Source organism: Heteronotia binoei, chromosome 1, assembly GCF_032191835.1.
Source record: "Heteronotia binoei isolate CCM8104 ecotype False Entrance Well chromosome 1, APGP_CSIRO_Hbin_v1, whole genome shotgun sequence".
NCBI classification, from domain to species: domain Eukaryota; kingdom Metazoa; phylum Chordata; class Lepidosauria; order Squamata; family Gekkonidae; genus Heteronotia; species Heteronotia binoei.
Window position 1 is genome coordinate 181,498,233 of NC_083223.1, and position 23,470 is coordinate 181,521,702.

General features: G+C 41.9%; 1 protein-coding gene across 1 annotated transcript in view; it reads left to right on the forward strand.

The window, feature by feature from the left end:
- The window catches only part of DNAH8 (dynein axonemal heavy chain 8), a 329,757-nt gene that overhangs the window by 278,070 nt on the left and 28,217 nt on the right, over nucleotides 1-23,470 (forward strand). The window contains exons 74-80 of the mRNA XM_060243601.1: nucleotides 1,642-1,824; nucleotides 5,829-5,934; nucleotides 8,714-8,966; nucleotides 9,080-9,270; nucleotides 13,828-13,949; nucleotides 20,574-20,692; nucleotides 22,192-22,394. Coding sequence (XP_060099584.1) covers nucleotides 1,642-1,824; nucleotides 5,829-5,934; nucleotides 8,714-8,966; nucleotides 9,080-9,270; nucleotides 13,828-13,949; nucleotides 20,574-20,692; nucleotides 22,192-22,394 — 1,177 coding nt within the window. The remainder of the gene's footprint in view (nucleotides 1-1,641; nucleotides 1,825-5,828; nucleotides 5,935-8,713; nucleotides 8,967-9,079; nucleotides 9,271-13,827; nucleotides 13,950-20,573; nucleotides 20,693-22,191; nucleotides 22,395-23,470) is intronic.

The following is a 23,470-nucleotide window of genomic DNA, read 5'->3' on the forward strand; positions in this document are numbered from 1 at the left end:
ACTTCCAGAAAGCTTTTGATAAAGTTCCTCATCAAAGGCTCCTTAGTAAGCTCAAGAGTCACGGAGTAAAAGGACAGATCCTCTTGTGGATCAAAAACTGGCTAATAAATAGGAAGCAGTGAGTATAAATGGGCAGTCTTCACAGTGGAGGATGGTAAGCAGTGGGGTGCCGCAGGGCTCAGTACTGGGTCCCATGCTCTTTAACTTGTTCATTAATGATCTGGAGTTGGGAGTAAGCAGTGAAGTGGCCAAGTTTGCAGATGACACTGAATTGTTCAGGGTGGTGAGAATCAGAGAGGATTGTGAGGCACTGCAAAGGGATTTGTTGAGGCTGGGTGAGTGGGCGTCAACGTGGCAGATGAGGTTCAGTGTGGCCAAGTGCAAAGTAATGCACATTGGGGCCAAGAATCCCAGCTACAAATACAAGTTGATGGGTTGTGAACTGGCAGAGACTGACCAAGAGAGAGATCTTGGGGTCATGGTAGATAACTCACTGAAAATGTCAAGACAGTGTGCGATTGCAATAAAAAAGGCCAACGCTATGCTGGGAATTATTAGGAAGAGAATTGAAAACAAATCAGCCAGTATCATAATGCCCCTGTATAAATCGATGGTGCGGTCTCATTTGGAATACTGTGTACAATTCTGGTCACTGCACCTCAAAATAGATATTATAGCATTGGAAAAAGTGCAGAAAAAGGCAACTAGAATGATTAAAGGTTTGGAACACTTCCCCTATGAAGAAAGGTTAAAACGCGTGGGGCTCTCTAGCTTGGAGAAACGTCGACTGCGGGGTGACATGATAGAGGTTTACAAGATTATGTATGGGATGGAGAAAGTAGAGAAAGAAGTTCTTTTCTCCCGTTCTCACAATACAAGAACTCATGGGCATTCAATGAAATTGCTGAGCAGTCAGCTTAAAATGGATAAAAGGAAGTACTTCTTCACCCAAAGGGTGATTAACATGTGGAATTCACTGCCACAGGAGGTGGTGGCGGCTACGAGCATAGCCAGCTTTAAGAGGGGATTGGATAAAAATATGGAGTAGAGGTCCATCAGTGGCTGTTAGCCACAGTGTGTATATATATATACACACACACATATTGGCCACTGTGTGACACAGAGTGTTGGACTGGATGGGCCATTGGCCTGATCCAACATGACTTCTGTTATGTTCTTATGTTCTTTCCCGCCATGATTTACCTTACCAGTTGAAGCAGTACCAGACAGTTCTCATTCCTCTCACTCTTTTTCCATAGTTGAGAGGGACTGGAAAGAGTTAACTTTCTTTCTTTTTACAATTGCTCTTTTCCATTTCCTGCATGGTAGTTTCGACTGATTACTGTGTGCCTTCCTTACAGCTGCAGTATTTGCACAGGAAGGGTAGATAGCCTGGGGTCTGTCAAAGGCCTCAGGGGAGTGTAGAGGAAGAAATCCCTGAGTTGCAGTATGGTGACAAGAACATTAAGAATTATTTGTTGTACCTAGTAGATTAAGTGCATTTAATTGTGCATAAATAATGGGGATATTAAATGTATCCTGAGTTATTTCAAGTGAATAATTATCTGTCTCAGTAATTAATAGCACTGAGCAACAGTACTGATTACAATGCAATAAAATGTTGTTTGAATTGTTTTCTAGGTGAAAGTTGGGGATAAGGAAGTAGATATCATGACTACATTTAGACTTTATATTACTACAAAACTGCCCAATCCTGCCTTTACACCCGAGATCAATGCTAAAACATCAGTAATTGATTTTACTGTTACTATGAAAGGCCTTGAAAATCAGTTATTGAAGAGAGTAATTCTTACAGAGAAACAGGTAAGGTGACCAGTGACAATAAACTTCTATGGACAGCATAATGAAACAATAATGCTTTGTGGATAACATTGATTCTGAAGTGATGGTCTGGATTTCATCAAGAGTAGACCATGGTGGTTTAAGATAGTGTGTAGGAAGGGGTTTTGAATAGATTTTAGGAAGGATAAGTTATTGGCCAAGGTCGTGGTAGATAACTCACTGAAAATGTCAAGTGTGTGTTTGCAATAAAAAAGGCCAACGCCATGCTGGGAATTATTAGGAAGGGAATTGAAAACAAATCAGCCAGTATCATAATGCCCCCGTATAAATCGATGGTGCGGTCTCATTTGGATTACTGTGTGCAGTTCTGGTTGCCGCACCTCAAAAAGGATATTATAGCATTGGAGAAAGTCCAGAAAAGGGCAACTAGAATGATTAAAGGGCTGGAACACTTTCCCTATGAAGAAAGGTTGAAACGCTTAGGGCTCTCTAGCATGGAGAAACATTGACTGCGGGGTGACATGATAGAGGTTTACAAGATAATGCATGGGATGGAGAAAGTAGAGAAAGAAGTACTTTTCTCCCTTTCTCACAATACAAGAACTCGTGGGCATTGGATGAAATTGCTGAGCAGACAGTTTAAAACAGATAAAAGGAAGTACTTCTTCACCCAAAGGGTGATTAACATGTGGAATTCACTGCCACAGGAGTTGGTGGCGGCCACAAGCATAGCCACCTTCAAGAGGGGGTTAGATAAAAATATGGAGCAGAGGTCCATCAGTGGCTATTAGCTACAGTGTGTATATGTGTGTGTGTGTGTATATATATATAATTTTGGGGGGCCACTGTGTGACTCAGAGTGTTGGACTGGATGGGCCATTGGCCCGATCTAACATGGCTTCTCTTATGTTCTTATGTTCATTATTGTTGTATTGAGGAAAATCATTTCAAAAGTATCCAGGCATGAAAAAAACCACTATCAGTTAATGAAAGGCATTAAGGCATCTTGCTTAAGTTACTAGTCCTCTTGATTAGATTGGGAGGGTGGGAAAGTCTAGTCTTTGTATTTTACCCTAAGTATTTTATTGTAGTAGGGAAAATGTAAGCGGCAAACAAACCATGTTAGCATAGTTTTGGAAACTCTGTAATTGCAGCAGAATGTATAATTGAAACTGCTTTATACCAAATTAGACCATTAGTCCACCAAACTCTATATTGTCTGCTTGAGAGCCAATTTGATGTAGTGGTTAAGGGCACAGACTCTAATCTGGGAGAACCATTTCTCCACATACAGCTGCTGGGTGACCTTGGGCAAGCCACAGTTCTTGCAAGTGCCGTTCTCTCTAGAGTAGTTCTTAAAGAGCTCTCTCAGCCTCACCTACTTCACAGAGTGTCTGTTGTGAGGAGAGGAAGGGAAGAAGATTGTAAGCTACTCTGAGACCTCCTCCTCCTCCAGCAGCTCTCTGGGTTTTCAGATGAAGCTCTTTCATATTACCTACTTTGTGTAAAGTTAAAGCCAACTTATGTCAGTCCCAGCAAGGGGCTTTCAAGGCAAATGAGAAGTAGAGATGCTTGGTCATTCTCTTCCTCTGCAGTCTTCCTTGGTGGTTTCCCTTACAAGTACTGACCCTGCTTAGCTCCTAAGATCTAATGAGATCAGGCTATACCATTCTACCTTCCCCACCCCACCCCATTACTTACTACCTGATCATTAACTGAAGATGCCAGAGATTAAACCTAGGACCTTATGCATGCCAAGCAGATGCCCTAACACTCAGCCACATCTTCTCCCCCAAACAACTTCCACCAATAGAGGCTAAAGTCTATATTAGAGGAACTTCCGGGCTCCGTCATCTTGCCGGCAGAGGTGTCTGCAGATCGTTCTCCTGTGATGCCTCTGATCCTGGCTGATGGAGGGGGGTCACTGGAGTGACACCCCCCATAGGGAACCCTGTTGGGGTTTTCCTTCGGCATGGGACTTTTGCAACAGGACTATGTTCTTTGCACATCCCGAGGCTCCACGGCCATGGAAAGCTGGCAACACACTAGCAGGAAAAGATGAATGCCCGATTGCTTCTTCACTTTTGCTTCTCTCAGTACCTCTTTGAAGTAGCGTCTTTCTACTCCTAATGTGGTAATTCTGTCTGATAAGTAAGTGATTCTTCACATTGCTGGCAATGGGCCATGTTTACATAAGAATGAGAGGCTGGCTCAAGAAGAGAGAGTTTTTGAGCAATCTTAAATGCTGATAATCATCGAAATTGGACTGAATACAAAGAATGAAAATGACCCGGATTATAATTGAACATTTGTTAAAAAAGACCGTGATTAGGCTGCAATATGATCTGAACGTAAATGGGATGTATTTTGGAGAGATCTGTCTCTGTCACCTATCTGCATTTGAAAGGAATTTATTTGAAATCACAGCTGGAGCTGTTGTGGAATGTGGATTTAACAGAATCTTGAAGTTATTTTTCAACTGGGATTAAGAGACTGACTGTTTTCAGAGAAAATGGCACAGCCTAGTGAAATATTTTACAAAGAAGATATCTTTAATCAGATCTTTGAAACAGGATTTAGTCTCACTAACGCAACTCATTAGAGAACAAATGGGTTCTCTTATACTGGAAGAAGGTGCAATTACAAGTCCACAGGAGGTGAGTGCTAAAGAGACTTTGTTGATGTCAGTGGAACAGGAATGTAAAAGTGATATACTCCAAAACAAGCAAAAGAAAACCAAGATGGATCCTGGTGTCACACTAGAAATTCAAGGCCGGAAATTAAGAGCCAGTGAAGCCGGGTTGAGTAACAAAAATGGCATTGAAGTCTTCATCACGATGTTGGGGGGGGCACATCACATTGAGAAGAGAAAAGGCACATCCTGACCAACTAATTATGATCTGGAAAGCGTTTAAGAAGAAGGATTTCAAATTTTCCTTTTTTGTGGAAGGTTGGCTATGGAATTCGGTTTAAGAAATGACATTTGACTTTAAAAAGCAAAGTGTAAGGTCTGGACTACATCAAGTGACTTGTCCCCAATGTAATATGTGCATAGAAAATGAATCTAGAAGTGCTTTTAAATTTTGACAAGAAGGATTGATAAGTTTTGATTTTTCTTTTGTTCAACTTGTGAGTAATTAAATATGTAATTACTAATAATGAATAGGTATGTGATTTAAAAAGAACAGGGGTGATTTTAAAGAAGGGGCTGGACTATTTGTTGAAAAGGTGGACACTATAATTGTTTGGTAATTTGGTAGATTTATTTATTTTTTAAAAAAAATGTTATTTTGGAGAAACTGTTTAGGACGAGATAGATAAATCACTAAGTGGTATTCTTGGTAATTTGTTAAAAACAAAAGTATAAATTTTATGTGTTTATTCCTGTGCCTTAAATAGGGTTAAGATAAATTAGATAAAAATGGCGTTGAGATGGTTTTGAAATTTCATTTTTTAACTCTATATACTTATGGGTATTGAATAAAATGTTTAGATTCATATTGCTGGTATTAGTTTACTAAAAAAAACCCTTAGTAATGATAGAAAGGTTGGTGAAATATATGGAGATTTAATATTTGCAGGTTGAAGGATTTGGATTTTTTCTTAATAGGAGGTAGAACTATAATTGATATATATGTACTGTTTGCTGCTTTTTTTTTCTTTCTTCTTCCCCACTCTGTAATTGCCCCTCCCCTCTTTATGTATTTTTGGCATTACTTTTCTCTTTGTAGTTAAAACCAATAAAAATTATAAAAACTTAAGACTATATTAGAGATACTTTGAAGGTGTCAGCAATATGTTTGAAATTTGTGCTGTATGGTAAACATTCAACAAATTCCCCTTGTTTGGTATAAAATGTAGAAAAGATAGAACAGTTTCTATAAATTTATAAAATATAAATTAATTTTTTTTTTAAAAGTATAAAACACAAAAGTAGATTTTAATGTGGGCAAATGTATAGTCATAAAACAATGGTAAAATGTTTTTTATGGTTCATCTCTCTATATTAAATGTATTAAATATAGGAGCTGGAAGCAGAGCGAGTAAAACTCATGGAAGATGTAACTTACAATAAGCGGAAAATGAAAGAACTGGAAGACAATCTCCTTTATAAATTAACTGCAACTAAGGGTATTATAATAATTTTTATTTATTTATGAACTGACCTGTGCCCCCTTTCATAAGATCATGGAAATGAAATATAAACATGAATTTACAATAACAACAAACAATCTCTGGTTTACTGCCCAGTGCAGTTGTTTTAAGGTATTCTAAGGTATTGACTCCAAAGACCAAGTCTCTCAAGTCCCAGGAACCAATAGTTAAAGGTGTTGCTTTTGGAAAGTGTTTTTTTTTTTCTGCAGATAAAATATCTTAAATACATTCTGATTTGAATGCTGGCTGTAATATAGCTGAGACACTAGAAATCCCTGTACACCACTAGGTTCATTTATGGAATTATGGTTATCATAATTCCAGATAGAATTCTGGGGTCTGTGAAGGCCATTACCTGTACTGTGAATTAGGGGTGTGAATTTGGTTCAACTAAACCAAATACAAACCCCCAAAACAGCTGATTTGGCTATGTTCTGGCTGTATGGAACTGAATCAGATTCTCTGATCTGATTTGGCTGCTGAATACAGCAGCCACGAATAGCCACCAAAATTCAGCAGCTATTCTGCTCCATTATATCCTATGGGCCATTGAAGTCAATGGCAAAATAGGGTATAATGAATTGCAGTTGAGAAGGGAGGGGGTTTGAGGTAGAGGCTCCAAATTTGCAAAGCAGCTGCAGGAGCCTCTCCCACACAGAATCCCCAAGCTTCAGAATGATTGGACCAGGGGGCCTAATTCTAGGGGCACCCAAAGAAGGTGCCCCATTCCCCATAATTTCCTATGGTAGGGGGGAAATATGTCAATTTCCCCATGGTGGGAAAACTGACATTGGGGAGGGGGGGTTGAGAGAGGGGCACCAAATTTGCAGTGTAGCTGCAGGAACCTCTCCCCCAAGGAACTCCCAAGTTCCAAAAAGATTGAACCAGGGGTTCTCATTCTCTGGGACCCCAAAGTGGTTGCTCCCCTTTCCTATTCAACTGTGTTAACTGTGGTGAGGATGCTTGTCTACAAGGAGCATAACAGTACTGTGTGCCCAGCAGAACAAGTGCCACTATGGCAGTGCCAGGGCCATACACAGGACCTGTGCCAACCTAATAGTGACCATCCCAGTGGCACAACCATACCAACTACTGCCCAGCTGCTGAACCGAGTGCTCTTGTCACCTGGTTATACCAAGGGATGAATGGACAGAAACCTAAAATCAAGATTCACAAAGCTGATCAACCTGTTTTACTGCAACATCATTTCAGAAACAGGCTGGAATCTCCCTTCTATGAATCTCTCCTCTTCTGTTCTACCAAAAAGACAAATAAGTGACACCAAATCAAGCCTGAACTCTCCCTAGAAGCTAAAATGACTAAACTGAAGCTATCGTACTTTGATCCCATTATGAGTACACAAGAGTCAGTAGAAAAGATAGTAATTCTAGAGAAAGCAGAAGATAGCAGGAAAAGAGGAAGATCCAACATGAAATGGATTGGCTCAATAAACCATGGCCCTCAGTCTGCAAGACCTGAGTAAAACTGTCAAGGATAGGACGATTTAGTGGTCATTACTTCATAAGCCAGTTTGGTGTAGTGGTTAAGTGTGCGGACTCTTATCTGGGAGAACCGGGTTTGATTCCCCACTCCTCCACTTGCACCTGCTGAGATGGCCTTGGGTCAGCCATAGCTCTGGCAGAGGTTGTCCTTGAAAGGGCAGCTGCTGTGAGAGCCCTCTCCAGCCCCACCCACCTCACAGGGTGTCTGTTGTGGGGGAGGAAGGTAAAGGAGATTGTGAGCTGCTCTGAGACTCTTCGGAGTGGAGGGCGGGATAGAAATCCAATATCTTCTATCTTCTTCTATAAGATTGCCATAAATCAGAAATGACCTGACAGCACAAAACACAGCCTTGCTGTGTTGTTTGTTAGAAGTCCTTACTGTTTGAGCCATTTTTAAAATGTTATAATCTGCACTGAGTTTCAGTGAGAAAAGTGAACTATAAATGAAGTAAATCAAAGAGATGCTCACAAACAACATATAGTAGCTTGTTCCTAGACTGAACCATTTTCAGTTGCAGGGGATGGCTGCATGATCTGCCATAGGGAGAAAAAACAACAACCCTGCACATAGAAAACTGGATACTACAGACAATTATTCTAGCCTGGCCTGCACCCTGATATCTTCTTCATGTATAATCTGAAAGTGGTGTGCAATTTTGCATTCCACTTGTTATGGCTATGTTTGCCCCACTAGACAAATATGTCAAAAATGGTCCATATTTTTATGTATACCTGACTGTCCACATGGATGTGAAGTACTGCATATCCATGACTATGAAGAAGTAACTATGGTGTGTGGGGCGTGTGGGCATGTGTCTGTTTGAAATAGTAGATTTCTCCCCTGGCTCTGATGAAACAGGCTAGATTTAAAGCTCCTGGAGGATAGATCACCAGGCACTATCCTTCTACACAAGCATTTGTGAACATGAACTGACAAACATAAGAAGCTTATTCCACATCAGACTGTTAGTCCGTCTAACCCAGCAATATCTGGTAGTGGCTTCCCAGGGTTCCAGGCATAAAACCTTTCGCAGCCCTGGTGCCTGGATTGGACTCAGGTACCTTCTATTTTATTGCTGGGCTGCATATTGCTCAAAATGTGTTCCTTTTTATAATTACTACTTCACTTTAAATTGCTTGGCTATGCTGTTTAAACTAATTCAATTAAATGACATTTGTTTGATAGAGAAAAAAGGGTTTCTTCATGCTTAGATCTGAATAAATATTGAAAATTTATTATTACATTTCTGTAGGCTCTTTGGTAGATGATGAATCTCTGATTGGTGTTTTGCGAACAACTAAACAAACTGCTACAGAGGTATCAGAAAAGCTGGAAGTTGCAGGAGAGACAGAGAAAAAAATTAATACAGCGCAAGAAGAGTATCGTCCCGCTGCTACACGAGGAAGCATTCTTTATTTTCTTATCACAGAAATGAGCATGGTCAATAATATGTACCAAACTTCACTGGCTCAGTTCCTAAAACTATTTGATCAGTCAATGGCAAAGTAAGAACACAGTTCAATTGCTGCTCTTCGCAGGTCCATTATTTATTTGCCTTTCCCCATTTCATCCAATATTAATAATAATCAGTTTGCTTGCTTTTGTTTTCATGCTGTAGATCTGAAAAGTCCCCTATCCCACAGAAAAGAATATCAAATATTATAGAGTTTTTGACATATGAAACATTTTCATATTCTGTTAGAGGATTTTATGAAAACCACAAATTTCTCTTTACGCTACTTCTGACACTAAAAATTGACCTTCAAAGGGGCCAAGTGAAACCAAAGGAATTCCAAGCACTCATTAAAGGTAATAATTTAATCATGAATTTTTTGTACCCTATTTTAGAAGCTTGTGATGGATTATACCTTGTTGTGCTTCCACATAATGGATTACAGATCTCAATCTCATGAGAGGTCTGGGGATAGAGATCTGAGAACTTGCTAAAAGCTCTCCAATGAGCTTCATTAGATAAATAGTGATTTGGCTGTGGGTCCCCTACATGTGAATCACTCATGCAGCACTACTCACTGATATTACTAACATAAAGGTCATAAACATTACCTTTTATAAAACATTGTTCATGACTTTGTTTGAAACCTTATTAAAACTGTAAACCTGTCCACATATGCACTCATTAATTCTCCTGAAATTAATCAGCCTCACGTCTGTACGCTAAGACTGCAGCATGAAATCGTAAAAATACCATGAATTGGATCCAGCAATCCATGTGCACATGGACTTTTCCTGCATTCCACTCACTCCTGGCAGTCTTTTCCAGTATTGCTGTTTTATGACTGACACTGTTATACGCTTATTTGGTTTTTGGGGTTTTGTTTCTTTAATTTTACATGTAAGCCTCTTTGAGTGCTATAGTAGTAGGATAAATACTACTTTGCAAAGCATTCAGTTGTATTGTTACATGGTTTTCTAGAAGGAATTACACTGTTTACAATTATTTAGAGTTTAAGTACTCTCTAGAAGTACATTCTTTATATATTATACGTTTGTAAAAAAGCGGTAAAACAGCAACAAAACAAATCTACAAGTTTTCCTGTCGTTGGAATAATCCTCTTCTGCATGTGCCAGTACTCAGGATATCTAGGGACCCAAACAGGCTCTGAGGAGACAAGTTACACTGAGTTTAACGCTCTCTTACTCAGAACTGTCCACCTGTCTTTTCTGTTCTTTTCAGCACCCAGAGCCAATCAGACACCCATGTCTTCTCTATATAAGTAGCCTTCTTAGTGTTTCCATTGATCATGTTTCAACTTTAAAGATCCCCAAAATCAGCTGAAATACAGTACAGCTGAAATACAGCTGAAATACAATAAAACAAATCCAAATAATACAATGGACAGCGTAAGGAAAATTCAGACCAGCAATGCAGTCTGATGGAGAATTGTACCTTTCTAAGTCCATTGACTTAAAGTTAAAAGGGTATAACTCTGCTTAAGGCTACAGTGTAAGTCAAGCAGGAGCAGAATTATAAAATGACAATAGCAGTAGATAAATCAGTTACCAGAATAAAAGCAGGTAAAAAAAAAGCCACACATTTCCATTCCCGTTAAGAAAATGTCAGGGCAAATAAACAGGACTTAACCTGGTGCCTAAAGATCAGTAGACTCAGCACCAAGGGATTACAGAAAGGGGTAACAGGAATAACTGGAATGTCACAACAAAGGAGACTTCCTTAATGGTTTCCCGAGTCAGCTCAGAAGATGAGGAACAGGAGATTCTGACAGCATCTCCAGAAAGCAGTATGTGTGTATCATATTATTGATGCAGAACATCATTTGTGAGAGTAGTATGCAGTGGTCATAATGGGGTGCCGTTGTGCTTTGAATGATTATTGGGAAGGTACTCAGCTTTTGACTGCTATTGGAGACATTAAGAAGGACCTCCAGCACCTCTGTGATAGATTTCTCAGTTAATGCACCCACGTTTTTTAACAACTAAAAGCTTTATATGAGTTTAAAATATTAAAGAAGGCAATGCTGTTGATGAACTATTGTGTATGACATTATTGGAGTTACTCTTGGCTCTTGTTTTGTATTAGTCATAGAAAAATATTCTGTAAAAAGAAGTTTTTCATAAAGGAAAATGTGTATGTGTCATACAGAAATGTAGAACTGCCCATAATACATTATCAAAAAGGATGAATTAATGCAATAATCATGTATAGTGCTATGAAACTAGGCCAATTAAAAGTTTGTAGCAGATAAGATGAATTGAAGTCAGAAAACTGATTCTGTTATTGCTATGGAGGATAATGGCAGGAATCTAAGCATTCATCTTACAAGTATTCAGCTAATTCCTGTTAAGAATATGAAAATATAATGCAAAAGGACAGCAGTTTCCCTAGCTATTCATATTACCCCACATTAGTTTTAGTGAATTATGGATTTATTATGATGATGATACTTTACTGGCTAGGTATTTTGAAAAAAAATGCCAAGCAGAACAAACTCCTAGTATGCTGAGTGGATACTATGCTAGGGCTAATGCTGGTGAAGTAAAGTTGTTTGCTTATGGTCAGTCAGTGACACAACAATAACACAGCAGTCACTGTACAAACCAAACCCAGTTCACCAGCTAGCGCAGACAAACATCTCATTAGCATCCCTGGAAAATTACAATGCTATGCCTTCCTGATACGCCTCCTCCCTAGGCATGGGAGGTACCAGTCAATGCACAGCAAAGCCTGAATGAGTACACCTAACCTAGTACATGTCCTCCTTCCACACACAACAGACAACCAGGCAGCTAGAAAAAGAACAAGTATTTTTTCAGGAAAGATGGATGGGGACCATGCATAAGGAAGAATAGAAGCTACAACAGTACTTGTTTTCTTTGTAAATAGCAGCTGCACAGGGCCCCAGTTTGGATCTGGATTTGAGAGGGGCTTTTAAGTTTTTCACCTTCCCAACATGAAATGGCCTCACAGAGGTGCTGTTTGAGTCCTGTGTATATTACCTGTATCATTGCCCCAATGGAGCAATTAGCAGCTCCAAGGAAATTTTGAGGACAGGAAAATGGCATGGAGATGAAAAAGTTATCCCAGTTGGGTGTGTGAATTTTTTTTTTTTACCAATTCGAGTCCATTGGACAAAAAAAAAAAAAGTATTTCCAAATATTCCTGATCACTTTTGTATTGGTGTTTGGGCAAACATTTGGGAAATCTAGATTTATTTGGTTCCATTATACCCTACGGGGACCACTCCCATAGAGCATAACGGAGAAGGAATTTAAATTTTAAATCCTTGTTCTCATGCCGTGACAGTGGTGCAACTCTGTGACTCAACTCAGCAAGCATTTACACTGGGATTTAAAGTTTAAATGCTTGCTAAATTCACTTGCCGGCATGACTGGCTAAGTGAATCCACGCCTGAATAAAAGTTTTTATTTGGGTGGGGCTATTTTGGATGGGGCTGTACTCAGCTGGATAAATACCCCCAAAAATATTGATAAGAGTTTTTTTAGTATTTATTCAACTTGGTATATACCAAGCACAGCCCCCTAATCCTAATGCATCCCTGATCCTAATTAGGTCTCCATATGGTTACTATTTACAAAATGTTTGGGGCCTCCAAATATGGAACTCCTCCCAGTGTCTCCTCCAATTTGATCTTAAGAGTAAGTGAAGGAGGATGTATAAGGAGCATAAAAGCAGGTGTACCATGAAACTTCATGTGTTCAAGTAATATATGAAAAATTGATTTGTTTGCTTAATTATGGGAAGAGACTGGATTTTTGCTAATACCCTGGCTATTTTATGGTACTATTTTATGGTACACTGCCTTGAGGACAGTTGATGCAGATAAATGACTTGTTACTTATACCCTTTCCAGAACTCTATTGTTCACTGAGTCAAACCCATTTATTCTGGATCTGTGGCCAGCAATCTTTCCATTACTGTATGCTATTGTTAAGTTCTGGCTTCCACACACATTGCAAAAAAGCCCCTAAAAAAAAGTCTACTAGCAATGTCTGTGCTTGCACTAACATTGAAAAATATTAAGCCAGAATTCAGGACTATCATGTGTTGCTGTATCAACAACTATGTGTGCCGAGACACACTCCTCATAATTTGATGCAGGCCCCAAGAGTTAGTTGCCAGGACAAAGGAGTGTAGGGTGTGGCAGTGATGGTAAGCAGAAGGCAGATGAGAAGCAACAATGACCAAGAGGAGGAGGGAGGAAAGAGAGAAAGGGTGGAAATGGGGTTCCTCCCACTGTTCCTTTTAGGATGAGATAAATATACTCTTTCCACATAGCTGCTAAACCTACCATAGGCAAAACAGATGCCTAGAGTAAGAAGTTCCATATATGAACATGAATATATGAAGCTGCCTTATACTGAATCAGACCCTTGGTCCATCAAAGTCAGTATTGTCTTCTCAGACTGGCAGCGGCTCTCCAGGGTCTCAAGCTGAGGTTTTTCACACCTATTTGCCTGGACTCTTTTTTGGAGATGCCAGGGATTGAACCTGGGACCTTCTGCTTCCCAAGCAGATGCTCTACCACTGAGCCACCATCCCTCCCTATAGCATGAGCTAAACCATGTTTATTCAGATGCAAGTTTCACTGGGTTCAGTGGAACATACTCCCTAGTGAGTGGGCTTATTTTTACTGTCCAGGGGAAACAAAAATGACTCAAGGAGCTCCAGGACACAAGATTTCTGTAAATTGTTTCAAGCACAAGTTTGTCTTCACTTTCCAGTACAGCCTACCTTTGAGCTATGTCAGTGAGATTTCTTTGATAATTTAAAATTCAGATAATCTAAAAGTAGATGATGACGACGATGATGATTTGATGATGATGATGATGATGATGATGATGATGATGATGATGATTTTTGTTTAGGGGGTGCAGCACTGGATCTAAAAGCTTGTCCTCCCAAACCATTCCGGTGGATTCTTGATATGACATGGTTGAATCTGGTGGAACTGAGCAAACTGCCACAGTTTTCTGAAATCATGAACCAGGTGTTGATATTATTGTAATTATTTATATTCCATATATTTTCAGCATTGGATCCTGCTGGTTTGGATTAGGGACTCCCAACCTTTTTGAGCCTTCAGGCACTTTTGGACATTAACACACCATTAATACAAGGTTACCCTAAACATCTTGGATTCAGAGGGATTTATTATGCATCCACAGGGGGGGAGGGAGAGAAGGGGGGAAGAGAAGAAAGGTATGGATAAAACCAACACTTAGAAATAGCATGCTTGGCATACTGCCCCTCCTAAGGTCTTCTTTGGGGTTTAGAAGGGTGAGCATTATAAAACTTTTTTAAGTCCAGTGCTTTGACATGTGAGCCCTCTACCCACTCATCGTGGGCCGGTGAGAAATGCTTCCATCAGATCAGAAAATACAAAACCCCCCGTTTGAACTTAGCATCTAATATTTCTTTAACTTCATGGTGACTCTGATCCCCAATCAGCATAGGTTGTGGAGCTTGAGGTCGAGGGTGCCAAGACGTAGCTCCAGGATCTCATCGGAGTAGACTGCAATGAAAGATAGGGTAAACATTTTGGGTAATTCAAGTTCCACTGTCACTTTATTGATCACTCTTTTGATACAAAAAGGTCCCAGGAATTTGTATGCAAGTTTCTTACAGGTTGGAGTAACGGTAAGTTCTTGGTAGACAAAAAGACTGTCTCTCCCACTTTAAAATCCCAAACCGGGGTATGGCTTTTGTCATAGTGTCTTTTGTAGGTTTCTTTGGCTAAGTCCAGATTTTCTTGGATTACCTTCCAAACTTTCCCTAGCTTTCCTCACCAATGTTCAAAGGAGGAAGGTACTTCTGGTGTTACTACCCCTGGCAATAGTGGGAATGGTTTTCCTTAGTACCCATTCACTACTAAGAATCGAGAAGTTTTTGTGGAGCTATGCACACTGTTATTGTACCCATATTCTGCGAACGGCAGGAGCTCCATCCAATTGGACTGCTGATAATTCACAAAACATCTTAACTATTGTTCTAATAGCATCCTCTCCGTCTGTCCGTCTGTTTGAGGGTGGTAAGCTGAGCTTAACTCTGTTCAATTCCTGTCAATTTACAAAACTCCCACCAGAAGCTGGCAACGAATTGCGGGCCTCGGTCGCTAATTACTTTATCTGGGAATGAGTGTAGTTTAACCACGTGTTGAAAAAACAATTGTGCTAACTTTTTAAATGTGGGAACTTGAGTGCAAGGGATAAAATGGGCTTGTTTGGAGAACATGTCTACGATTACTAGAATTACAGTTTTCCCTTGTGACATGGGTAGTTCCACAATAAAATCCATTGAGACTACTGACCACGGTCTGGTAGCTGTCTCCAAAAGTTGCAATAATCCAGGGGGTTTCCCTCCCCTTTTCTTTGCCATTATGCATATTGGGCAAGAGGCCACATAGTTGGAAATGTCTTTCTTCATGAATGGCCACCAGAACTGTCGGTTCACTAAGTGTAGTGTTTTCACATATCCAAAGTGTCCTGAAAGTTTATTATTGTGACAGAATTGCAGGACTTCTTTTTGGAGGCTCTCCGGTATATAAAGTTTACCCTCTTTGTACCAGAAGCATCCTTCTCCCTTCATGAATCCCTCTGGTTTGTTGTCTCCCTCTTTTTCCACTTCGCTGATTAATCTTTCTTCTCCCCACTTTTCTTCTAGGTTTTTGCATTTTGCCTTGGAGCAGGTGGTGACGGCCCCTTCTATCTGGCTTGGTGGGATGAGGGAGTCAATCACTTCTTCCCTCTGGCTATTATGTTGAGGGAGTCTAGACAATGCATCAGCTAGAAAGTTTTTGGAACCCGGGATGTTTTTTAAAGTAAAGTCAAATTTAGCAAAGAAGCCCGCCCATCGGATTTGTTTTTCGGTTAGCTTTCTTCATCCTGTGAGGGCTTCCAAATTCTTATGGTCTGTCCAGATTTCGAATGGAACCCTCGCTCCCTCTAACCATGATCTCCATGTTTTTAAAGCGAAAGTAACTGTGAAAGCTTCTTTGTCCCAAACCGACCAATTTCTCTATTCATGAGTGAATTTTTTGGATATATAGGCACAAGGCTTTAACGCCCCCTCTTCATCAAGTTGCATCAGAATTGCCCCCACGGTGACGTCACTAGCGTCACATTGCACCACAAAGGGTTTTAATTCATTCGGGTGAATTAGAATTGGTTCACTAGTAAATAGTCTTTTCAGTTTATTGAATGCCTCCTGGCATTTAGCCGTCCATTCTAGTTTAGCTCCTGGCTGTTTGGCTTCCGGACCATTCCCTTTTGTTTTCAGGAGATCTGTTAAGGGTAGCATTGTGTGCACAAACCCTTGTATAAAATTTCGATAAAAATTCGCTAATCTGAGGAAAGATTGGAGCTGTCTACGTGTCCTCGGGGGTTCCCAATCTAACACTGCTTGGATCTTAGCTGGATCCATGGCTAGCCCTTTCCCAGACAGTTGGTATCCTAAATAGTCCAGTTCTGTCTTGTGAAATTCACATTTGGATAGTTTAGCATAGAGTTGATTCTTATAGAGGGTTTTCAACACCTCCCGGACTAATTTCACATGGGTTGCAAGTCTTTGGAATAGATAATTATATCATCGAGATACACCACTACCCCTTTGTACAAGTACTGGCGTAGGACTTCATTTATAAAGTTCATGAAAAACCCCGGGGTTCCTTGTAATCCAAAAGGCATGACCAAATATTCAAATTGTCCCATGGGTGTATTAAACGCGGTCTTCCATTCATCTCCCTCTTTTATGCGCACCCGGGAGTAAGCATCCCGTAAGTCTAATTTGGTGAAAATCTTCCCCTCGGACACCGTACTGAGTAGGTCTTTTATCAGAGGTATGGGGTACGCATTAGAGGTGGAAATCCCATTAATCCCCCTAAAATCTGTGCAAAGCCGAAGCCCCCCATCTTTCTTTTTCCAGAAAAGCACCGGGGCTGCATGGGGTGCGGTGGCGGGTCTTATAAAACCTCTCTTTAAATTTTTGTCCAAAAACTTTCGTAACTTGGCTTTTTTGGCCCACCCCATTGAATACAGTTAAGCTTTTTGGAGCTCCTGTCCTGGGATCAGTTCAATTGCATGGTCAGTATTCCTGTGTGTGGGGGAGTTCATTTGCTTCCTCTTCACTGAACACTCATTTTAAGTCTCTGTACTCCTTAGGGATTGACTGTACTTCCTCAATGGTTAAGCACAGCTTCTCGTTCCTAGGGGGTGGTTCTGGGCCCCAATCTCCGTTCCAGTGATGGTGTTCACTCCTTTTATCGGTAAAGTCTATGGTTTGTTCCCCCTACTTTATATTGGGTTCGTGTTTTGTGAGCCACCGTACCCCTAGCACAATGTCAAAAGAGGAAGATGGGGCTATCACAAATATTTCTGTATCCCAATGTTCTCTCTTCCCACTGGTACTTTTTGGATTTGCTTGGTGCAAGGTTCCCCTCTCATTATAGTTCCATCCATTTGTTCAAACTGTATCAGGTGAGGTAATGGGCTCTTATGGAGTCCCAAGGCTTCCATCAATTTGGGCGTAATTATGTCCCTAGTACACCCTGAGTCGAGCAGCGCTCGAGCATGAATAAATCTCTTTAGTTTGGGGTTTAACAGAGTCAAAGGATGAAAAATAAAGTTCCGGTTATTCCCACCCTTAATGGTGCCGTTAGTTCCACGACCTGCTGCTTGGCACCTCTCAGTGCAGGTCGTCCCCATTTCCCGCCAGCTCATCATCCCAGGATGTTTCACTCAGCTCATTGATGATGATGGTTTCTTTTCCCAGAGAGGTTGCGGTGCTCTCATTCACCGACTCCTTCGATCGGCTTTTGGTCTTCTTCGTTCCAGGCTTCGGAGTAAGGGGGGGCCTCGAGGTTGCTCCGGGCAATTGGAGGCCAAGTGGTTTAGGTCTCCATACTGAATACAATGTCGGGGAGTGGTTGGCTTAGTCACTCCCCCAGCTGTACTAGCCTTTTTCCCATCTGGTTTTGCCCCCAACCGAGACTCCTGTCCCCCCTTACCCCCTTGCTGCTGTTGCCATTGTAAGGCCACTTGTTTCATGTTGGTTTCAACTTCGCCTGCTAGTTGCACCCTCCCCTACAGCATGGTGGGGCGTGTTTGCTGTAGAGCCCAATCCAGCACGCTCGCTTTCAGGCCCCTCTGGAACTGCTCTATCTTCATTTGCTTGTTCCAATCATGGATTTTGGCCGTGTTAGCTCGGAACTCTGCGGCGTACTCACACACGGACTTAGATCCTTGCTGTAGGTCTCGCAGCGTGGTGAGGGCCCTAGTTTCTTGCAGGGGGTCCTCATACTGGGTTAACAGTGCCCAAAGGAATGTGGCCACCGTGTCCAGCTCGGGACTTCTGGTCTCGTATAGGCTTACGTACCATCGTTTCGCAGCCCCTTTCAGCTTCGACCCAAGGCTGCTGAATTCGTCAGGGAAGGTGTTTCCCCAGTAATGCATGAAGCTATTTGCTTGAATTGAGAAATATTCCACCTCTTCTGGATCTCCGTTGAAGGTGGCGTCTAGCTCTCTTCCTCTCCCATAATCACGTGGAATGAGAGGCAGTGGAGGTGGCAGCAATGGCGGTTGTCTCCCCGGAGGAGGTATTTGCCCTCCTCTTGGGTCTGGCGGCTGCATCACTCTCTCTAGTTGCCTTCTCATCTCTTGAGCCATGAAAGTAGCATTGGCTTGCATCTCATCTCTCAGACATTTAGCCATTTCAGCCATCTCATCTCTCACCATCTGGAAGAGCCCTCTGTCATCAGGATCGGGTTCTTCTTCCTCCTCGTCCGGGCACGGCTGATCTCTGTCACCCCCGTCCTCATCCTCCTCATCCGGTCTCGGCATGGCTGTGTGAATCTGGGGGAGAGGCATTTTACATTGTTAATATAAGGTTACCCTAAACATCTTGGATTCAGAGGGATTTATTATGCATCCATGGGGGAAGGGAGAGAAGGGGGAAAGAGAAGAAAGGTATGGATAAAACCAACACTTAAAAATAGCATGCTTGACAGCTTGGTGTATTGGTTAAGTATGTTACTCTTATCTCAGAACTGGGTTTGATTCCCCACTCCTCCAGATGCACCTTCTGATGTGACCTTGAGTCATTCACAAGTTCTTGCAGAGCTGTTCCTCTCAACAGCAGTTTCCGTCAGAGCTCTCTCAGCTGTACATTCCTCACAGGATGTCTGTTGTGAGGAGGGAAAGAGAAAGGAGATTGTAAGCCACTCTCAGGCTTCTTTGGGTAGTAAAGGGCTGGATATAATTCCAATCTCCTCCTCCTCCTCCTCCTCCTCCTGTTCTTTGTCCAATGGGCAAGCCCCCAAGCCCCACCCCACTTCAAAAACATTGAGTCTGGCTGCTGCATTGGTTCCCCCCACCACTGACTCCAGAGACCTCAATGGTCCCCTGCCCCCATAGTGTCACCATTAGAGATGTCTTCCCCAAGGGTGACAGAAGGCCCCCTCTATCTGGACCAGACAGACAGCAATGAATCTCATTTGTGCACTTGGGTCTTACATCATTCTCCTCTCCTCTGTTTCACACTTACAATAACAACAACAACCCTGTGAGGTTGGTTTGGCTGAGAGTGTGCATCTAGACCAAGGCCACCCACCTAGCTTCCATGGAACTAGTGGGGAACAGAATCTGGGTCTCCCAGATCTAGTCTCATGCTCTAACCACTGCACCAAACTGGCTGTAGCCCTCAGTAGGAGTGACAGTTGGGTGTGGGAGGTAGTGTGGCAGGAAGGGGTTTGTCATGTAGTCTAAACCAAACAGACAGAGACACAGTTGGAGGAGGAGGAAGAGATTGGATTTATACCCTGCTCTTCACTTGGAGTCTCAGAGAGGTTTACAATCTCCTTTCCCTTCTTCTCCCCACAACTGATACTCTGTGAATTCAGTGGGGCTGAGAGAGCTGTTTCAAGGACTACTTTCGAGTGAACAGCTCTGCAAGAACTTGTGACTGACCCAAGGTCACTCAACAGGTGCATGTGGAGGAGTGGGGAATCCATGCACTTAACCAGTACACCAAACTGTTGTGTTGTGCCTCAACAGTGACTTTATTGAACTGCAAGTTGCCATGGTAAGGTGTGAGCACTCCTGTTGCTTCTTCCCTGGGACCACATGGGAAAGGACTAATGCTCTCCATGGCATGCATCTATGAGGGATGGTACTGCAGGTGGAACTTGAAAGGGCTACTCAAGATGAGGGTTGGAGCCACAGACTGAGCAGGGTGCGGGAGATGAGGTGGGTCTTGCCAGACCCACATGTCTTCCTGTTGAATCTTCACCTGCAGGAAAGTAGAACAGATGTACCATGGTGGGCTCAGCCATGGATGTGTTGTCCTGATAGGATCTGCAAATGCAGCAAGGGGATGTGTCATGAACCCCCACTAGCAGCCAGGCCCGTAGCCAGAAAATTTTGGGTGGAGGAGCCCAGGAGCAGAAAAATTTGGTGGGGGAGCCATGGGTGTTGCTCTCTTGCTCTCCTGCTTTAGGATTGGTCTGTCCATATACTACGGCAGTAGGTGAAATATAACTGAGGTGGTAGTACCCAGAATTTATCAGATACATTCTTTAAAATGGGAAATGTGTCAAACTCCTATTTGGTCCATATTTTAGATATGTCGTAATGAGAAGGGATGGAAAGGTTGGTTCGATAAGGATGCTCCAGAGGAAGAAGTTATTCCCGATGGATATAATGATTCTCTAGATACTTGTCGTAAGCTTTTGCTTATCAGGTAAGAAATATTGCTTCTATATTTCCATTTTGTATTAAAACTCACTGAATGAGAAATATCAGGGATTCACTGAATGAGAAATATTGTCCCCCTTTAAGAAGAAGAAGATATTGGATTTATATCCCGCCCTCCACTCCGAAGAGTCTCAGAGCGGCTCACAATCTCCTTTACCTTCCTCCCCCACAACAGACACCCTGTGAGGTGGGTGGGGCTGTAGAGGGCTCTCACAGCAGCTGCCCTTTCAAGGACAACCTCTGCCAGAGCTATGGCTGACCCAAGGCCATGCCAGCAGGTGCAAGTGGAGGAGTGGGGAATCAAACCCGGTTCTCCCAGATAAGAGTCCGCACACTTAACCACTACTCCAAACTGGCTCTTAAGAGTATTGTGTTGTAATACTTATGCATGCTGCATATTTTCCCCATATAAATCTGCATCTAATACTGAATCTGGCACCCATATGGATCATTAGACACCCAGAATGGGGGGCATATTCAGATAGGGGGGGTGTTCTTCTAAAGACCCATGGGGCTCCCCTGGTTTGCAGGAAAATTAGGAAAAAAGAAGGTGGGGTTTAAAGAGAAGTATGTTTTCTGTAATTATGCAGACAATATACAGGAGCATTCTTCATGGGGTGAGAGGGGTCAGATGAGGGAGCGGAAGCAAGACCTGCCAGCATCCAAGCCAGGCAGGCAAGCAGGGAGGAGGAGAGGGAAGCCAAAACCACCACCACTGATGTATGAACCTGGTAGGCAAAGAAAAGCAAGAACTGCCATTTTGAAGCCAACCAGCAGGCGAGGCAACCAGCCCAGCCCAAAGGAATGAGAATCCCCATTGCTGGTGCTACAAGTGGATGGGTGAAGGAGGAGGAGCAGCCTCCACCTCCTCATGAGCCAGGCAGGCAGAGGCATCAGCATTGCAAGTGGAACAGGGTTGGAGGGAAAAGTGGAAGCCACTGCCGCCACCCCCCCCCCCGCACTGCAATAGCAGCAGCCATTATCATGTGAGTCAAGCAGGCAGAGGAGATGGCACTGCAGGATGGTTGGCAAATGGTCAGCTGAGTAAGCAGGGGTGGGGATTATGACATTTCCTTCTTCCTGTGATATTTCTATAAACCTGAGAAAATCTCCAGCTTTGCAGAAAAAATTGAACTCAAAAAAGCAAAACAAAAACTGGGCTATAAACCCCCACAAAATAATCAAAGTAATACTTGTGGCTTTAAGAAATGAATGTCCCTTGAAATTTGACTAAAGTTGTGGGTGATGAGTGGAAAGGAGATACATGCCAATAAAGGCTTGTGTTTGTTTGTTTAATTTGGGGGTTGCCAGGAGGAGGGAAAGAAATATTATGGGGAGCAGGATATGGGGAAAATGAGGTGCCCCTGCAAATACTTGTGGGTTCCCCTCTTGGAGACTGTAATGTTGTTTCCAAAGCTTTGAAATTATTCAAGTTAAAGGAAAGTGGCCCTCAATATGAAGTTAATTATATATGTTTCTTTTTAGGTCTTGGTGTCCAGATCGCACACTTTCTCAAGCCAGGAAGTATATTGCGGATTCACTGAATGAGAAATATACAGAGCCAGTCATTTTAAATTTAGAAAAAACTTGGGAGGAAAGTGATAGACGAACACCGCTCATCTGCTTTTTATCGATGGGATCTGACCCAACTATCCAGATTGATGCCTTGGCCAGGAAACTTAAACTAGGTACAATTAATCACAGAAAACTGCTTTGCTAAATCTTCCTTGTTATAATACAGTTGCTTCAGAAGTCTTCTCAAAGGGCTCATGTGTAATTAGCATTTTCTTGACCTTTACATGACCTTCAAAAGTATATTTGTATTACTTTATTAGTTTTCAGTCTGTGATGGAGTTAAATTATATGATTATCAGCTAAGGTTCTTCTTACATTGTATATGAAATGTGATTTGCATTGAGGACCTGACTTGTGTTACATGTCTGACACAGGATTCAGCTTAAAACCATGTGTGTGAAGGGGTAGGAATGGTTTAACAGCTGAGAGGATTCCAGCTTCCCTTCCCTTCCTTCCATCCTGCACTTCCTTTGCCAGAAAAAAAAAATGGCTGGGGTAGTAGTTTGTCTAGCTACCAGTTCCACATCTGCTCAGGACAATCAGGTGGGACTTGCAGCAGAATGAACCACCACCCACATTGGCAATTTTTTTCTGAGAAAGATGGTGCAGGAGGGAAGGCTGAAGCTGTTCATACCAATATGCCATGCTTTGGGGCTCATTTTCACCCCTCCCCAACTATATTTAAGGTGAATCCTGGGTCAGACATAAAATGTAAGTTGAGCTGGGAGAACCCACATCCCAATTCACATTTCATATGTGTTGTAAGAAGATCCTAAGGATGTATTAAAAAAACTAATCACAATATCAGTTCAGCAGTGATACATATTAGGGAGAGTGTGGAATCTGTTTCTTTGGAGGTATTGTGAAAAAAGACCAGATATATCAGGATTATTTAGGAATATTCTACTCAGCACTAAGGCAGTGAGCTTTCTGCAAGTAGTAATGTTCAGTTCTAAATTCCATTAAAAGCCAAAGAACATAATTTAAACCATGTCTGAATGTGACTGAGACACTCATGCCTATGATTCAGACAGTCTAGAATTCTTCATCTGTGATACTTCTTGAATACAAACATCTAAAAATTGTTATGCAAAAAGCACAGCTATTTGGCTGCTATCTGCCAAGGATGCCGTCTCTGAGCCAGTTACTTTCAGTTTCCAGGCAACTGTTAAATTGTATGGCTTCTCTG